This window comes from Mus musculus, chromosome 6 (assembly GCF_000001635.26).
Source record: "Mus musculus strain C57BL/6J chromosome 6, GRCm38.p6 C57BL/6J".
Lineage (NCBI taxonomy): Eukaryota > Metazoa > Chordata > Mammalia > Rodentia > Muridae > Mus > Mus musculus.
In genome coordinates this window covers 34,821,652-34,840,549 of record NC_000072.6, presented here as the reverse complement: position 1 = coordinate 34,840,549, position 18,898 = coordinate 34,821,652, and the positions used below count along the sequence as shown (strand labels likewise).

General features: G+C 38.9%; 1 protein-coding gene across 8 annotated transcripts in view; it reads right to left on the bottom strand.

The window, feature by feature from the left end:
* Positions 1 to 18,898, bottom strand: part of Agbl3 (ATP/GTP binding protein-like 3) — an 80,508-nt gene that overhangs the window by 20,390 nt on the left and 41,220 nt on the right. For 6 of the 8 annotated variants that reach the window (NM_001289656.1, NM_178630.4, NM_001289657.1 and 3 more), the window contains 6 exons: positions 17,466 to 17,532; positions 15,750 to 15,830; positions 12,301 to 12,358; positions 7,974 to 8,045; positions 3,692 to 3,737; positions 1,041 to 1,225 (listed from right to left, as the gene is read on the bottom strand). In NM_001289656.1, coding sequence (NP_001276585.1) covers positions 1,041 to 1,225; positions 3,692 to 3,737; positions 7,974 to 8,045; positions 12,301 to 12,358; positions 15,750 to 15,830; positions 17,466 to 17,532 — 509 coding nt within the window. Of the gene's footprint in view, positions 1 to 1,040; positions 1,226 to 3,691; positions 3,738 to 7,973; positions 8,046 to 12,300; positions 12,359 to 15,749; positions 15,831 to 17,465; positions 17,533 to 18,898 lie in introns of those variants that run through there. The other 2 variants (XR_377500.4, XR_377501.4) reach the window with 2 other exon arrangements.

Sequence of the window (18,898 nt, the reverse complement as noted above, 5' to 3'; positions counted from 1 at the left end):
CTTTCCTTCCAGAGCTATACTGTAAACCATGATCTATATTTTCAAAACTTCCAAATGTATTCTAAGTCCAGTTCTTTTTTTTTTCTGAACTCCATATTAATAACCAGCAACCTATTCAGTAGTTCAACTTCAACATCTAAAAGACACTTCCAATATAGTGTGTGTGGGCAGAATTGCAGCTCCATCCTCAGTCTTGCCTGTCTCACCAGATACTTCTCTTCAGCTATTTGCCCCAGCCTTAGACCATGACATTCCAACAGTTTTCAAGACTTGTGAAATCATCACCACAATCAGGATACAGAGAAGAACACTCCAGTGGATTCCTAGGATACATCCAGTTTCCCACACAGCTCCTCCTCTAGGGAACAACTGTATTTGTTTTTTTTCCTCTCCAGTTAACTTTGCTTTTATATATGTGCAGTCATATAGCATTTTCTATTTTATGCCTGGCTTTTCATTTGGCACAGTTTTTAGATCTATTCAAGTAAAAGAATTAAGGTGAAGTTGGCTTTAGCTTTACTTTCTACAACTTAAATTGGTTACTGTGATGAATCAGAATTAGACCCTTACAGAATTTAGCCTTCTGCAAGGGGTCATCCAGGATAGACCATCTATCTCAAGGCAACAACCATGGCCTACAGTGGTATGCAATCGGTTTTGGGCCACGTTAGAGACACAAAATAAAAGGTTGCTTATAACTAAAAAAGTCCCATGTTTGAGAAGTAGAAACTACCAGAATATGGTCAAAGTATTAAGGAAAAAGTTCCTTGGCTGTAGAGTAGTGGTAAGAGAGCTATCTCAGATAATGCCATTAAATTTTTTCAAGACTATATTAAACCAAGGAATTTTTAAATGTGTTTCAGTCATTCAGAGATGAAATAAGGTAAGTACTTTTCAGCAATAGGAGGGCAATGGTTATTAATCCCCCTATTTACTAATATAGTTCCCATAACTCAGATTGGATGAGATTAATTATGATGATATAATGTAAAGGATCTTTCTACTTATTAAAATGTTAAGCAATTATAATTTTAAAAAACCTGTTGGTATTCTTGTCTTCTCAATCCAATGTGAAGGTCTTTTGTTCATAGGACATTTCGCCATTTTGAAACAACTTTCATGTATATTGATTCCTCTGGACTGAACTTCCTGGATTGGATTCTTACAAGTTTCTAAAATACATGTCCTATGGTCTTTGTTAAGACTCTTAATCATACGCTGGGAGCTGAAAGAAATTGAGTATTGTCATCTCAGTGTCACATACTTACATAAGAGTATTGCAGTTCTGTTTTCTGTTTGCATATTATGCCTTAGTATGTAATCGTTAACCTCTCATCAGCCTGTGATATAGTCAGAATAGCTAGGACTAGTCCCATTTTACAAAAGATGATCATAAAGGTTATGCAATTTTTTAATGATTACACAGCATCAAGCATTGTAATACTTCTAATTCCTATCTCCTAATTGCAGTGTTTTTCCTATTTTCTTTTAAATTTTTATTGCTATTAGAGTGTATGTACTTGTGCCTGCATGAATTTACACATGTGCATACATGTGCATACATGTGCATACATGTGCATACATGCCAGCTGAACAGGTCCTCTGCAGGAACAGAGTGCTTTTAACCACTGAAAACTCTTTTTAGCCCCATCATTTCTTATCTTGGCATTTATCATTTGATTACTTTCCATAGGATAGCTTATCTTAAAGTGATCAACTCTAGGTCCAAGTATAGTTATTTCCAACAATGCCTGTCATATTATCAGTTATGTAACCAATTCCCTAGGCTTCTGGAGTAAGAGAATACACATCTAACAGATCCTTTTTTGTAGTTGTTGAACAGAAACCAGGTTCCTAGGAAAGAAGGCAAGGAAGGAAGAAAAGGCACGCCATCACCTCCTGCAGTGAAATTACATAGTTTTGCAAATTCAGTGAGTTCTCAGATGCTTATCTGTGATTACTTAAGCCACTGTCCAGACAGTAGTTAATATCATTATTCCCATGAATAGGAAAATTGATCAAAGGAAATAGAGATACAGTAGTTGCCAGTTCAGAGAAAGATTCCAAGCTGGTCTATGTAATCTCTGGCATCGCTGTTTGACCAATAGTCCACAAACACGGGCGAGACTGTAGTAAACTATGTGGTTGCTCTGCATTCATCCTACAGTGCTAATGAACTTGTGAGAAATCAGATAATTCAATGATAAACACAGAAATAAACAGCTTTAGTTAAGATTTTAAAGCATCATCCATCAAGGACAAAAATTCAGGTGACAGCAGATGCTGGTGAGGTTGTGGAGAAAGAGGAACACTCCTCCATTGCTGGTGGGATTGCAAGCTTGTACAACCACTCTGGAAATCAGTCTGGTGGTTCCTCAGAAAATTGGACATAGTACTACCGGAGGATCCCGAAATACCTCTCCTGGGCATATATCCAGAAGATGTTCCAACTGGTAAGAAGGACACATGCTCCACTATGTTCATAGCAGCCTTATTTATAATAGCCAGAAGCTGGAAAGAACCCAGATGCCCCTCAACAGAGGAATGGATACAGAAAATGTGGTACATTTACACAGTGGAGTACTACTCAGCTATTAAAAAGAATGAATTTATGAAATTCCTAGGCAAATGGATGGACCTGGAGGGCATCATCCTGAGTGAGGTAACCCAATCACAAAAAAACTCACATGATATGTACTCACTGATAAGTGGATATTAGCCCAGAAACTTAGAATACCTAAGATACAAGATACAATTTGCAAAACACATGAAACTCAAGAAGAATGAAGACCAAAGTGTGGACACTTTGCCCCTTCTTAGAATTGGGAACAAAACACCCATGGAAGGAGTTACAGAGACAAAGTTGGGAGCTGAGACAAAAGAATGGACCATCTAGAGACTGCCATACCTGGGGATCCATCCCATAATCAGCCTCCAAATGCTGACACCATTGCATACACTAACAAGATTTTGTTGAAAGGACCCTGATATAGCTGTGTCTTGTGAGGCTATGCTGGGGCCTAGCAAACACAGAAGTGGATGCTCACAGTCAGCTATTGGATGGATCACAGGGCCCCAATGGAGGAGCTAGAGAAAGTACCCAAGGAGCTAAAGGGGTCTGCAACCCTATAGGTGGAACAACAATATGAACTAACCAGTACCCCCCGGAGCTCGTGTCTCTAGCTGCATATGTATCAGAAGATGGCCTAGTCAGCCATCATTGGAAAGAGAGGCCAATTGGTCTTACAAACTTTATATGCCTCAGTACAGGGGAACGCCAGGGCCAAGAAGTGGGAGTGGGTGGGTAGGGGAGAAGGTGGGGGAGGGTATGGGGGACTTTTGGGATAGCATTGGAAATGTAAATGAAGAAAATACCTAATTAAAAAAAAGATTTTAAAGCATCATCCATCAAGGACAGTTTGGGCATACTGACATTGGCTCAGAACCCTCAGGAAATAGGAGGTTAGGGGGGCCCCCAGAGTATACCAGAGACCTGGGAGGTTCAAAACTGAACCTGGGTGTGTTCTTACACATTATAGTGATTTAGATAGGTGGGATCTAAAGATAAACTAGATCAACTTTTTTTCCCTACACAGTAAACTTATTTGTTGCTTTAATTCAAAATTAAATATCCTAATACAGAAGAAAAAAATAATATAGTTAGGAAGAAAATCAAGTTTAATTCTCCTACCTGGACCATGTTTTTCCGGGATAAAACCTTTGTCCAGGAATTTTCACTAAAAAGGAAAATATACCATAAAATATCTGAAGTAACATTTTAAGATCAACAAAACTTAATTTTAATCTTCTTGACAATTACTTTGTGTAACTTAATGGCTAGATAATTTAGTTAAATAATGTTTTGTTTACACATGAATTATATGACTACAAATTCCTCCTGATAGCCTTTTAATAAGATGGTTCCAAGAGAAGAATAACCTGTAGGATTATCTATGTATTAACTACAAACCAGGAAAGTAACTGATGGCCACGAGTGCAGCTCAGTGGCAGAGGACTTGCCTAGTATGTGTGAGGCTCTGTGTACACTAGGACAAAAAGAATGTTTAGAAAAAGCAGCAGCAGCAGCAGCAGCAGCAGCAGCAGCAGCAATGAAACAGGAAGCCAGCAAGACTTACTCATGAACCCAAGTAAGTCCCTTTGAGTGGTGCCTCCTATCAGGGAGGCAGATCCAGGAGTATTATGAGTTAAAGGCTGGCTTGAGTTCTTAGTCAGCCTAGGTTATAGTTCAAGATTGTAAAAGAGAGGAAAAAAGGAGGAAGAAACAACAGCAACCACCATCAGCAAAAAGCAAAACCACCTCCACAACTTGTGAAGGATGTGTCATACACACCCATGTGGTCAGTGTTTTAGAGGGGTGATTTACGATGTACATGTATCAGATCAGAGTAAACTACAAGGTATAATACATAACTATTATGTACATATTTTAATATTTTAATATATGGAGTCTAAATTATATATTATTACATATTTTTGTCATTATAGATATCTTATTATTTAAAGAAAATAATAATAGAACTAGTTGATAGTAACAATCACAGTTACCAACCATAGCAGAACAAGTTAATTAGGGTATAGTGATAAAATTACTTTTATAACAATGCTCTCTGATACAGACTTTTAACTCTTTTGTAAGAGTTATATGGTCTTATATGGTTAGCTTAAGCTAACTGCAAACTCTCCCTGTATGAGACCAGGATATAATATGCTCATGTAATATGCAAGTGATTTCACCACCTAGCCTTTTGATTGAACATTGTTGTTTTGAGGGAAGCTGAAAATATTTTCATTTGATTTAGTTTTTGTTTATCTAATCTCAGGTTCTTGAGATTCATTCTACCTGTGCACTTTTACTTTTCTTTCCCTTTAGGATGCCTCTGTCAACTTAACAGGCATAGGAAGACATACCAAGTGTGAGAGCAAAGGATTTATTCAGGTCAAAGTGAGGATGGCCACCTGGGACATAATCTAGCTGTCTAGAGTTAAGTGCTTTGAGGTTTTACAAAATGATAGCTGTATTTATAATTTTAAGCTGCATGAGAGGTTTGAAAGTATTTGTTCTGCAAGTATAATAGGTACTGGATAACTTAAACTGTCTTATAAAAAGTGTATTGGACATGTCTCATTCTCCGGGTAATTTGGGGGGAGGGGTCCATTGTACACAATGTCAGTAGAATGTAATAAACAATGCTTTAAGAATCTGAAGTATGCCAAGTCCTAAGATCAGCTTCATGGAGGGGTTATTTGTTTTTCAAACAGAGTTCAAAGGTTTAACTGTGGATGTATGTGAGAGCAGATCTGTCTCCTAGTCCATTTTAGTGTGCAAACCAATTCTACTCCAGTTTGTCTTCCTTGACACTTAACCTTGAATTAGTTTCTACATGTTGTACCATGTCCTCTCTTGAGTCTTTCCATATCTTATAGTGTGTGTGTGTGTCTGTGTGTGTGCATGCACGCGCATGTAGAAGTCAGAGGTTGATGTCCTGTCTTTTGTTTTGTAAAAGTCTCTCACCTGAACTCAGACCTTCCTGAATCCATCTACTTAAGCCAGCCAGCTTACTCGAGAGATCCCACTTCTGCCCTCAGAGCAATCATGTACACCTGGGCTCTATCTTTGGCCATCTCTCTCCATAACTAGCCAAGCATACTCCTCTATTTGCCAGCAAAACAGCATAGTCGTTTAGCCTTCTCTCTTTAGGGATGCATGGGTCAAGCTGGCACTGGGATGGTACTCCTTATCTTTTCAAGATCCTTGACAGGAAACTGCTTCACAATAGTTGCTTCATTGCTGAAGCTCTGTAGCAATGGGATGATTTGTATTGCAATTAATAATACCAAGTGTAGTCAAAGTTGCCTGATGAATTAGGCCTAATGAATTATGGTTAAGACTAGAGTATTCTCCAAGTTTTTCTGTGCCTTAGGATTGATGAGATGTAGATGCAAACATTAGATAATGGGGTAGATATTCTGTTCTCTTTGTGGTGGTATAAAACTTATAAGGAACAGATTCATGTCAACCAATGGTCATGGCCCTATCCCTCCTATCCCTCTCTCTTGAACTGTTGGTTACTGATAACTTCTGGGAAGTGAGTCACTCATTCAGTCACTGTCTTCATTTGTGTACCAGATGGCAATCCAACCATCCTCTAATGGATAGTTGTAACTCTATGGTCACAAAGGCAGCTCCAGTTAACCTTAATGAGTCATTAAACAAAACAGAAAGATGTGAATGCAGGAAAGAGGGGGACTAATGGTGCTGGGGAAAGTTGATGGGAGGGTGTGATGGCTTGTATATTCTTGGGCCAGGGAGTGGCACCATTTGGAGGTGTGACCTGGTTGGAGTAGGTGTGCCTCTGTGGGTGTGGGCTTAGGATCCTCACCCTAGTTGCCTAGGAGTCAGTCTTCCACTAGCAGCCTTTGGATGAAGACATAGAACTCTCAGCTCCTCCTGCACCATGCCTGCCTGGATGCTGCCATGCTCCCACCTTGATGATAATGGACTGAACCTCTGAACCTGTAAGCCAGCCCCAATTAAATGTTGTTTTTATAAGACTTGCCTTGGTCATGGTGTCTGTTCACAGCAGCAAAACCCTAAGACAGAGGGGGCGTGGGGGAAGAGGAGAACCTGATCTGGTATAGGGTGAGGGAAGAGGACTGAAGCCTTGAGGGCCAGCAGAAAGAATGGAAACAGGCAACTTCAGGAAATAGGAGGTTGGGGGGACCCCCCAGAGTACATCAGGGACCTAGGAGGTAAGAGACTCCCAAGACTCAAAGGGAGGGAGGGACCTTAGATGAAATGCCCAACAGAAGAGAGAGGGAACTTATAGAGGCCACTACCTCCAGCAGGAAGCCAGGATAGCAAATGAGGGATGGTGTTGCCACCCCAGTCACATCCCTGACCCATAATTGTTTTTGTCTGAAAGAATTACAGGGATGGAAATGGAGAGGAGCCTGAGGAAAAGAAGGTCCAGTGACAGGCCCAGAGTGGGATCCAGCTCAAAGGGAGGTCCCAAGGCTTGACACTATTACTGAGGCTGTGGAGTGCTCACAAAAAGGGTCCTATCATGACTGCACTCCGAATGACCCAACAAGCAGCTGAAAGAGTCAGATGCAGATATTTGCACCCAAACAATGGACAGAAGCAGCTGACCCCTGTTGTTGAATTAGGGAAGGCTGAAAGAAGCCGAGGAGAAGGGCGATTCTGTAGGAGGACCAACAGTCTCAATTAATCTGGACCCTTGAGATCTCTCAAACACTGTACCACCAAACAGCAAGCATAGACCAGCTGATATGAGGCTCCCAACACACATACAGTAGAGGACTTCCAGGTCTGTGTTCATTCAGAGATTATGCACCTAACCTCTAGGAGACTGGAGGCCCCAGGGAGTTTAGAGGTCAGATGTGGTGGGGGTTTGGGGGGGGGGGAGGTGAGGATATGGAGAGGTGGAGGGTGGGGAATAGAATATGGAGTGTAAAAAATAAATAAAAAATAAAAAACAAAAGAGAGGGTAGGTGGTAAAAGCTACACACACACACACACACACACATATATACACACACACACATATACATATATATACACACACATATGAGAAAAGGTCAAATGACAGTTAATACAAAATTAAAAACAAGTTCATGTATAAGCAATCTCATTTCAGTTGGCTTTTTCTATACATTTCCAGATCTGGAAAGAAGCAAAAAATTATGCTCCAAAATGTTTGGTAGGGTGAATGCTGGCACCCTAAGCATAAAAGGGAGGGCAGCGCTGACAGTAATATATATATATATATATATATTCAGTACCGTAAGTACAATTTTATCTCCCTCTTTTCTCTCTTTTTACTAGACCATCTTCTTCTTCTTTAAAATAGAGCTTGATGGGATATAAAGATGACTGTTATTGCACATATACAGATTGTAGGCGATCCCATTTCTGAGCCCACTTTACTCACCCACGCCTTGGTTAGGCAACGGTCTTCTGAAACAGTGAGCCACATAAACATCTGGTGCATCTATCCTTGGATCTGGAGAAGATGGCACAGGAACATGACAAATGGAAAGCATGGTTATGTACAGTTCCAAGTTTTTATCTCCTTTCACAATGAAAAGCGCACATACTGTGTGAGTTGTAGTTTAACTCAATGAAATTAACATATGACATCTTCAAATATTTACATGTTTGTTGTAGTTCAAGTATTTATACCTTTGGGATAAGAATTGCTTCTCTAGGAATTTATTAGAAAGAAACAAGTATATATACAAATGGATAAATTTTCATGTTGTTTGCAATAAAGGAAAGTTAGAAAAAGTTAAACAGTGGGTTTACCTATACAAATTAAGATTTTTTTTTTACAAAGTAAAATATTTTGCTGCCATTGATTCACATGAAAAATGATTATAAAATACTCTAATTTTAAATGAAAAAGAAACATGCAAAATAACACAATTATATCATTCATTAACATGTGAAGTTTATATACAGACAGAAATTTAAAAATATTATTTTTACTTTATATATATATTTTTTTTAAATTTCAGACAATTTATTGTTATGGAAAGAGTGGCATCTATATGTTCACAGCCAACATCACAGTTCTTTTTACTCAGATCTTATCTTGAAGGCCTGTCATCAGATTTTACCTTTTAAAATTTTTCTAGTGAAATTAGTACAATTTATGTAGAAACTTATAACTCCCACTGTGTTTTCCTTTGCACACCCTCATAGACTACATTTATTGTTGTATGTACGCACATATTTAAACAAAAGCAATATACATCAAGCCAATAGCCAACATCAATTAAATGGAGAGAAACTTGAAGCAATCCCACTAAAATCAGGGACAAGGAAGGCAAGGCTGCCTATTCTCTCCCTATCTATTCAATATAGTACTTGAAGTTCTCGCCAGAGTACCAAGATAACTAACGGAGATCAAGGGGATAGGAATTGGAAAGGAAGAAGTCAAAGTATCACTATTTGCAGATGACATATTATACTTATGTAACCCCCAAAATTCTACCAGAGAACTCTTATTGCTGACAATCAACTTCAGCAAAGTGGCTGGATATAAAATTAAGTCAAAGAAAAAAAATCAGTAGCCCTAGTTTATACAAATGACAAAGGGGCTGAGAAAGAAAACAGGGAAACACCACCTTTCACAATAGCCACAAATAATATAAAATATCTCGGTGTATCTCTAACCAAGCAAATAAAAGACCTGTATGATAAGAACTTCAAGTCCCTGAAGAAAGAAACTGGAGAAGATATCAGAAGATGGAAAGATCTCCGAAGCTCATGGATTGGTAGGATTAACTTAGTGAAAATGGCCATCTTACTAGAAAAAAATGTACAGATTCAATTCAATTCCATCAAAATTCCAACACATTTTTTTTTTAACAGATCTTGAAAGAGCAATTCTCAATTTCATCTGGAAGAACCCAAAATCCAGGATAGTCAAAATAATTATGAACAATAAAAGAACTTCTAGAGGTATCTCCATCCCTGACCTCAAGCTGTACTACAGATCAATAGTGATAGGAAACTGTATGGTATTGGTACAGAAACAGACAGGCTGATCATTGGAATCGATTCAAAGACCCAGATATAAACCTACACAGCTACAGACACTTGATTTTTGACAAAGAAGCCAAAACCATACCATGGGGGAAAGCATCTTCAACAAATGGTGCTGTTCTAATTGTCGGTCTACATGTAGAAGAATGCAAATTGATCCATATTTATCACCCTGTATAAAGCTTAAGTCTAAGTGGATCAAGGTCCCCAATATAATACCAGATACACTAGAATCTAATCGAAGAAAAAGTGGGGAATAGCCTTGAATACATCAGCATGGGAGAAAATTTCCGGACCAGAACACCAATGGCTCAGGTTCTAAGATCAACAATTCATAAGATAAATGGGACCTCTTTAAACTTAAAAGCTTCTGTAAGGCAAAGGACACTATCAATAGGACAAAACAGCAGCCTACAGACTGGGAAAAGAGCTTCACTAAGCCTACATCCCACAGAGGGATAATTTTAAAAATATATAAAGTATTCGAGAAGTTAGACTCCAAAAATATAACCCAATTAAAAAATGGAGTACTGAGCAAAACAGAATTCTCAATAAAGGAATCTCGAATGTACAAGAAGCACTTAAAGCAATGTTCTAAGTCCTTAGTCATCAGGAAAATACAAATCAAAACAACTCTGAGGTTCCATTTTATACCAATTGGAATGGCTAAAATCAAAATCTCAAGTCACAGCACATGCTGGAGAGGATGTGGAGAAAGAGGAACACTCCTTCATTGTTGGTGAGATTGAAAACTTGTACAACCACTCTGGAAATCAATCTGGTGGTTTCTCAGAAAAATGGAAATAGCTCTACCTGAAGACCCAGCTATACCACTCATGGGCATATACCCAAAAGATGCTCCATCATACCACAAGGACATGTGCTCCACTATGTTCATAGCAGCCTTATTCATAATAGCCAGAAATTGGAAGCAACCCAGATATCCCTCAACCAAAGAATGGATACAGAAAATATGGTTCATTTACACAATAAAATACTGTTCAGCTATTAAAAACAATACCAGCATGGATTTTGTAGGCAAGTAGATGGAACTAGAAAATATCATACTAGTAATCATCATCTGAGTAAGGTATTCAGACCCAAAAGGACATATATAGCATGTAGTCACTGACAAGTGGATATTAGCTAAAAAGTACAGAATACCCATGACACAACCCTTAGGCTCAAAGAAGTTAAACAAGAAGGAAGGCCCAAGTGAGGATGCTTGAATCTCATTTAGAAGGGAGAACAAAATAGTTATGGAAGGCAGAGGGAGGGAGGGAATTGGATGGTAGAGGGGAGGTGGGGGGAGAAGAGGGAAGCAGGATCAGGTATGGAGAGAGATGAGAGAGGCCTAGAGTCCCAGCAGTATGAATTGAAATATGCAGCTGCTGGGAGTGGAGGTGGGCAGGGGAACCTCTAGAAAGTCCCAGAGACCTGGAATAAGGAAGACTCCCAGGACTCAATGCAGTGACCTTAGCTGAAATGCCTGAAAGGGGGGATATGGAACCTGAAGAGACCACCTCCAGTAGCCAGACAGGACTCCCAGTAGAGGAATGGGGACACCAACCCACCTATAAAACTTTTGACCCCAAATTGCTCCTGTCTAAAAGAAATGCAGGGACAAAAGTAGAGCAGAGGCTGAAGGAATGGCCCAACCTGGGATCCATTCCATGGGCAGGCACCAATCCCTCACACTATTACTGATGCTATGTTATGTGGCAGATGGGATCCTGGCATGGCTGTCCTCTGAGAGCCTCTACCCAGCAGCAGACAGACAGATTCAGATAGCCACAGCCAAGCATGGGATGGAGGTCAGGGACTCCTATGGAGGAGTTAGGGCAAGGATTGAAGGAACTGAAAGAGATGGCAACCCCATAGAAAGACCAAAAGTGTCAACTAAGCTGGGTCCATGGGAGCTCTCAGAGACTAAGCCACCAAGAAAAGAGCATACACTGGTTGATCCAAGGCACCAGCATATATATAGAGCAGAGGGCTGCCTTTTCTGGTCTAAGTGGAAGAGTATGGGCCTAATTGTATAGAAACTTTATGCCCCAGGGTGCTGGGCACCTGTTCAGAGGTGAAGGGAGTGAAATGGAGGGAAGAACTCTGTGTGTGTGTGAGAATGGGGAAGGGAGCAGCAGTTGGGATGTAAATAAATAAATAATGAAGAAGAAAAAAATATGCTCCTAAAAGGAAGAACTGATATCATATATTTCTTTTTTATAAAAATATATTTACTAGCTGGGCGTGGTGGCACACGCCTTTAATCCCAGCACTTGGGAGGCAGAGGCAGGTGGATTTCTGAGTTCAAGACCAGCCTGGTCTACAAAGTGAGTTTCAGGACAGCCCAGGCTACACAGAGAAACCCTGTCTCGAAAAACCAATATATATACTATTATTATTGTGTCATGTTTGCATACTTGACGTGTGTGTATGGGGCAGTACATGTTACTGAGTGTGTGGAGGTCAGAGATAACTTTGTGTAATTGATTTTCTCCTTCTCCTTTTCACCTGAGTCCCAGGGATGAAACTCAAGTTGCTAGGCATGTGTGCCAAGCACCTTTGTTTATTGAGCTATCTTGGCAGCCCTTATATACATCTTTGTATCTTTGACACCAAGCACAGCGGCAACCTCAAAGTTATGGCATAAAATGAGTGTTGTTGAATAAACTAATTGTTTGTGAGAAGGTAAAACAGAAATTTACCATTCCCATCAGAATTTGATTCATCGTGTCTTTGGAGTAAATGTTCTTTGCCATAAACCTAAAGGAATAGAGAATCAGAAAGAAAACATGATATATTATAAACATGGAACTGGGGTATGTTTCTTATATGATTATGATATGATATGAATGTTTAACAAACATTTCTTATTTTTATAGGTTTAAAATGGGCAAATTGTTTCATAAATCCAAACTTCTGGTGTTCTTAGCAACACTACTCTCTTGCAACAATAAATATCAAGAAAAAGCCAATATTTTTTCACTACTATAGAGTTTTATTTCTTACACAGAACTAATGTATCATGATGAAGAGAAAATGTTAAATTAGAATTACTTAAACTAGAATTTTAGAGTATGAGATAAATGAGTATGAAAGATCCTGACAGAATGTAAAAGGTCACAGAAGCCCCGAAATTGGCAAAATAGATTTCATTGCTAGCAGAACTAGCTTCACTGATTTAGAAAAATAGAGGTGCACAATGCTCTGGCCACTCCTTGAACCCATGTGTGTGCCCACTGATGAAGCCCATTGCCAGGTGTTTGTGATATTGGTTGCTGGGATAGAGTTGGAAAATCTCCCCAGCAACCACAGCTGGGCCAATCCTGAGGTGCTGCACCTGCACCAGACTCTTTCCTTGTACCCCTCCCATACCCATTTCTTGAGAATAGACATTGTTTAGATCTGGAAATCCCCTACTCCCCCCTTCTCCTTTCTTCCCTGAGGGCCTATAAAAACTGGGACCTCTTTCCCCTCGTGGTTGACTCCTCTACCCCTGCATGGAATATGAGTCGTCCCCAGAGCTCTGGCTTTCCCCGAATAAAGCCTCATGTGGTTTGCATCAAGCTTGGTCTCTCTTGAGTTCTTGGGTGTACGAGGGGGCTCCTTTCGGAGTCTTTCAAGTATATATATATATGTATATACATATATACATATATGTGAAAAATCTACCAATAAATTTCAGAACTGTGCTTATATATAAAAGATAATATTGTTAAGAGAATATTTTCTTGAACTTTATAAAGATCTCTAAAACAATGGAAACCATAAACAAATCATTTTCTCTTTTGAAAAGAAATGCAAATCTGGCCTGGCCTAAGAGATATGCACTGGACTTTTGACTGTGAACCTTGAATAATCTACAAGTTGACCAAAACCAGTTTTGACATTTCCAAGGTTTTTTTTTCTTAACATTATAAAGACTTTTCTAAAAGAAAAGATAAGAGGAAAGGAAAGATAGTGAAAGACATTTGACAGTATGCAGTGCATTATAGTTCAGTAACACTAGATTATTAAAGTAACGTTAATGCTAGCATCTATAATTCTAGAGCTCTGAGTGCAGCCTGGCCAACAGAAAACAAAACCTTCTTTCAACAAAACAAGAGAAATAATATAAAACAACACACCATAGAACACAATATACCAAATAATTAAAACACAAAATCTATTTCTTTGCATATATAATTGGCAACAGATATTGACACTTCTAGAGAAATTTTAATCCAGCAGCATGGCTACTCTGATAAGAGATCACATCTAAAGACCTAGATCTTTGTGATCTGGCTAGAATACAGACACACTATACACTTTTAATCCTCCTGTTGGAATCCTTTAGTACACACCTTTAATCCCATGTTGTCTAATTGAGGGGCAGATAAAGTGATGAATCAGAGAAAGATTTGACAGAATGAGTCAGAGATAGGATACACCCAGATCTCAGGAGATCAGTCAGGAAAGAGAAGCGCTGGGAGAGTCAGTGAGTTGGGAGTCAGTGCAGTGGAATTGAGTTCATTCATGAGTTCATGCAGTTCAGAGCAGGTCAGCTGAGGCAGTTGAAGCCAGAGAATAAGGAGATTAGAACAAAGTGCCAGAGTAAGTTTGAGGCCAAGCAGGAATTCAGTGAGAAGCCAAGAGGAGCCAAATTGAATCAGTCGGTTTGGAGAAGAGTTTGAGCCAGGACAGCTGAGTTGAACCAGACAGCAAGAGTTCAGAAAGAACTAGAAAGGGTGAGTTTATTCAGCACTAAGCCTCTGAGACTACAATTCTATCAAGCAAATAAAAGTTACTTCTACAGCCACTAACTATGGAAATGAAGAAAAGGTGAAAATAAAACTTGTGAGGTTGAAGAGCTGGCTGGGGCGATGGGGGTTTCCTCTGACTACATAGAGTTGTCCAACCCCCACTACTTTTTGGTTGATTGCTCTCATGTTTTCAACCCTGCCAGGGGCACAGTTTGCTCTTCAGGTGAATTCTTTAAAAAAAAAAAAAACTTCTCTGAATGGGCAGGTCTAGAAGCTGTGTGTGAGGTCTGTTCTGAGTTCTTCAGGGCTCCTCCCAGCTGTCGCCCCAGTTCTCCTACAAAGTAGCCAGGATACAGTTTAGCATGTGTTTCTAATCAACCTCTCCCAATCTCTGCCCAATTTCTTTTTACCACATTTGCTCAGGTTTTAAGAATTTAATAAGATTTAACTTTCTATATCCTCTGTCACAAATGGAGTAAATTCTTTGGGAAGAGATTAGGATGTTATCTGTTGTATTGCTTGGTTCTCTCTCAAGGCAAAAGATGCAAGTCTTAGTTCTGGATCCGGGGCTGGAGACAATGGGACTCTTCTAACTGAAGCCTGGCTACAGTAGCTTCAGGTCTTCAAGTGCCTCTCCCTTACCTAAATTGATATGGTACAAGCTTAAGGCAAGAATGATCAGGGCCCAGGTATTGAGTGGTACAGCACCAAGATAAAAGCTCTAGCCAAAGATTTAAGTTTGAGTAGCAGGATTGTTTGTCCTTTTCTCTGCACTCACCTTGAACTTAGCCTTAGTTAATTGGAGGCAAGATTACCCATGCCTTGTTCCTCCTAGGAAGATATCTCTGGTAGCTGTGGGAGAGGTACCACTTATTTTCTTGGGCTGCAGCATTCTGCAGTATATTCTGTCTTTCTGAGCTAGGAGTGGGACAAGGACAGTTTGGATTCACAGACTTGCTATTTGCGATGAATCTGAGGAGTTTTGAACAGGTTCTTTCTCATCTCCTATGCACCCTTAGACTGTTAATGGTTGCTTTCTCTGCACTCTTTGTTAAGCAGTCTTCCCAGTTTGCTGCACACTTTGCTGCTTAGTTCATCTCTCAGCACCATTTACTTTCATTCATTCATGTACTTTTAGATTTTCTTGGTTTTTTTTCAAGTTTCTTTTTAATATAATGGATGCATTTTGTAAGCATTCTCAAATAATTTCAAAAGAGTAAATATAAATGGAATTCAACATGGCATATTAATAATACCTGCCTCTCACCTGTCAAGGATCTTTTGAGTTTTGTAAACAGCAAATAATATGACCAAAGTTCTATTTTTTTTTTCTGAGGAAAAATGAGAACATGTGACTGTCCCCTCTCTTACATTCACATTTAAAACACTCTCTTCCATTAATCAAGATTTACCTCTTGCATGTTATTCTGGCAGTTTGCTAGGATGGCATTTCTTTCCCTCTTTGTTTTCAGATACTTTTTCTTGTTTCTTGCCTGGCAAAAGAATATTTTAAATTAGTATTCAATGACCATATCAAAGACAATATAAATACAGACATTTGAGACTCACTTCCTAGGAATTGGCATAGTGCCCCATTCCTTCCCACTCACCACAGCTGTGCACACTAGATATAAGCAAAGCAAACACAAGATTCTATGAAAAAGTAATTGGGGTTTTAGAATTGTTTCCTATCCCCAGGAGCAGAGATTACTCCATATCTGCACAATAAAAACTTGTAGTTCTTGCATAGCATGCCCACAGCTTTGGTTTTGATCCCCAGAACACATGCAGGCAAACCCAGAATTATTTTGGTTCTATGACTGTTAATGTACTACCCATTCTTCATTTTAAAATGGTAAGTCTATTATAATTTCTGTTCCATTATTGTGGGTGTATGTTAAAAACTTGCCTTATTTTACAGGTTCTGATCCAGGCCTGGTGAAGGTCATGATGAGGGGGGACCAATAACCATGCCTGGATGAGACTCTGGGTATTTTGGAAAGGGCACAAGTATTAATAAATTTACCATTTATTTAGCAGGAAGTTAATCACTGTGGCCTAGAGGTGAACCGTAGAAAGCTAAACCACTGCTTCTAAACGTTTTGTCCTCTGTAGTAGGATTATGAACCCTTAGCCTTTGCTATAAAACTCTGTAGAGCGTCTCATGAAAAGTGGAATATCTCTCCATTCTCTTGATGTTGAGCGTGCCTGGCTATGTGACTTACTGTGCCTAGTGGAATGTTAGTGAAGATGGTCTATGACCTGGTTATAGTAAGATAGATAGATGGTTGCTGGAGGAAACATGGCTGTCAATGGGATGATATTGTACAACCATTCTTTTTATACTAGGGGCTTTCATCATGGGGGTTTAACACTGGGCACTCTCTAGTTGAAGGAAATGAAAACCATTTTATTTAATAGAACTAAATCTGAATTCTGAAAACAACACCATAGACCTTATCATTCTTATCAAAGTCAATCTTCAGATCCCAAGAATGAGAAAATAAAGGCTTACTATAAATTGCTAGTGTTTTGCAGTTATCTGTCACACAGTGAAAAGCTTATTCCCCCACTTTCTTATGTGTCATCTCTTTCTTTAGTAAGCTCATGCAAACTGCGATCTCCATAGACACTCTGTAATTGCTTCCTTAGGCATCTATCCTCATCTATGGAGTCATGAATCTTATTTGTTGTGTCACTCTCAAAGCTAGGATATAAGAAGACACAGGGATAGGTTATCTGACTCATTGTTCTCACTGCTCTGTTCCTAGAACTCAGGCAGTGTGCCTCGTACATAGCGTGAGTCCAATAGTAAGAATAAATGTGTAATTAAATGTATGAATATTGGGTTAATAAACAAGTGAGGTAAATTAGGTCACCATATCTGACATTAACAAGTAGTATAACATCTTAAAATTAACTTCACTCCTTGGATATTAATATTTTCACCTATGAAATAAAAGGATTGGAATAAAAATTCTAGAATTTATAGATAATGCACATAATAAGAAAAAATAATTATTACTATACAGTAATGATAAAAGCACAAACCTTCTTCTTGGTTGTTAGTAACAATATCAGTGTACCTGCTTAACATATCCACACTGAGGCTAAACTTTTAATCATACCTGAGAGGTCACCTTGAGAAGGTAAGTCTGAGTGTCATTGGACTCTGAGCTGTCAGAGCCTCGACTACTAAAACAAGAAAACAATAACAATTACAGTTTTCAGAATGTAAAATTTCCATGTCACTTCTACTTTATCATCTTATTTGAATGTACAGTCCTAATTAAACAGAGAATGATATTTACAAAAGGTCTTTATTATTTGGTGGCCTCAGACAATTTAGAAATGGCATTTCTACTTTCTCAATGTACAGAAGGTGTAACTGTTTGGGGTTGTGCTGCTGGAATGTAAGCGCCCTGTAAGGAGGATTGCTTTATTATTATGTCACCTGGGACACTGTGAGACTCAGTGTTCTTTGTTAATAAGGAAACACAAAAGTGATGGATCTGTGTAGTTTTCCAACTCATATGGCTATCATTCGCTCTTAAAATTAATTTTACATCACTACATTTCAATTTTACCTAAAGATAATTTAAGGACCATCAAAAGAATAGGACCTCAAGGAAAAAAAAGGTCAAACACAAATCTATTTCTAATTATAATTGCTTAGTACAGTGGCAGCAAATTTATTTACTTGAGTGATAAGTCATGGAAAGAAATGTTTCTGGGTTGTATTTTTGATATATTATTGTTAATAAATAGATTTTACTTTTTAAGAATAGTTTCAGGTTTACAAAAGTGCATAATAGAAATTTCACAGTTCCCTCCTGCACAACTTCCTTTACTATCAGCTTCTTATGCTACATGGGAATTTGCTACAATTGTTAGCAAATTTATTGTTTAGTAGCTGACTTAACAAATTCTGTAAGTTTTGAAAACTTTATAAAGACATGTATCTTTCACCACAACAGCATCAAACAGTTTCACTGACTCAAAAATCCTGTTTGATTATCCATGATTCTGTCTCCAGAGAACCCCTGGCAACCACTGACCCTTCCTTTCTCCCTCTAGCTTTGTCTTGCCCATCATGTCACACAGAGTACATAGAGTGCATAGCTTTATCAGGCGTCTTTCATTTCCCAGGATTGCTACCAAGACTGAGGCAGACACGTTAGAGGCAAACTCCTAGATTGATATACCACGAAAGTGCCATTTCCTTTATTTCAACCAAAGGTTTTTTGAACAAAGTTAGATAAGCCTAGAGGCATTTCTGTCCACTATCTTTGGGATGAATCTAAGCATGTTTGCTACCTTTAGAATGCAAATTGAGCATGTCCTGTCTGCCATTTTTCCCTTTTCATATCTACTACATGACCCCGGGCCACAAATGCCCCAATGTCTCTGCCATCATTCTTTCGTGTAGCATGACATTAAACTGAGCATGGTCAAGAATCTACTCCTTAACTGAGCATGCTCAGGGAAGTCCATCCTTATAGTGCTTTCTTATATTAATCTTTATAGGCTTTCTAAGTAAAATTCCCACACTGCCTTTAAG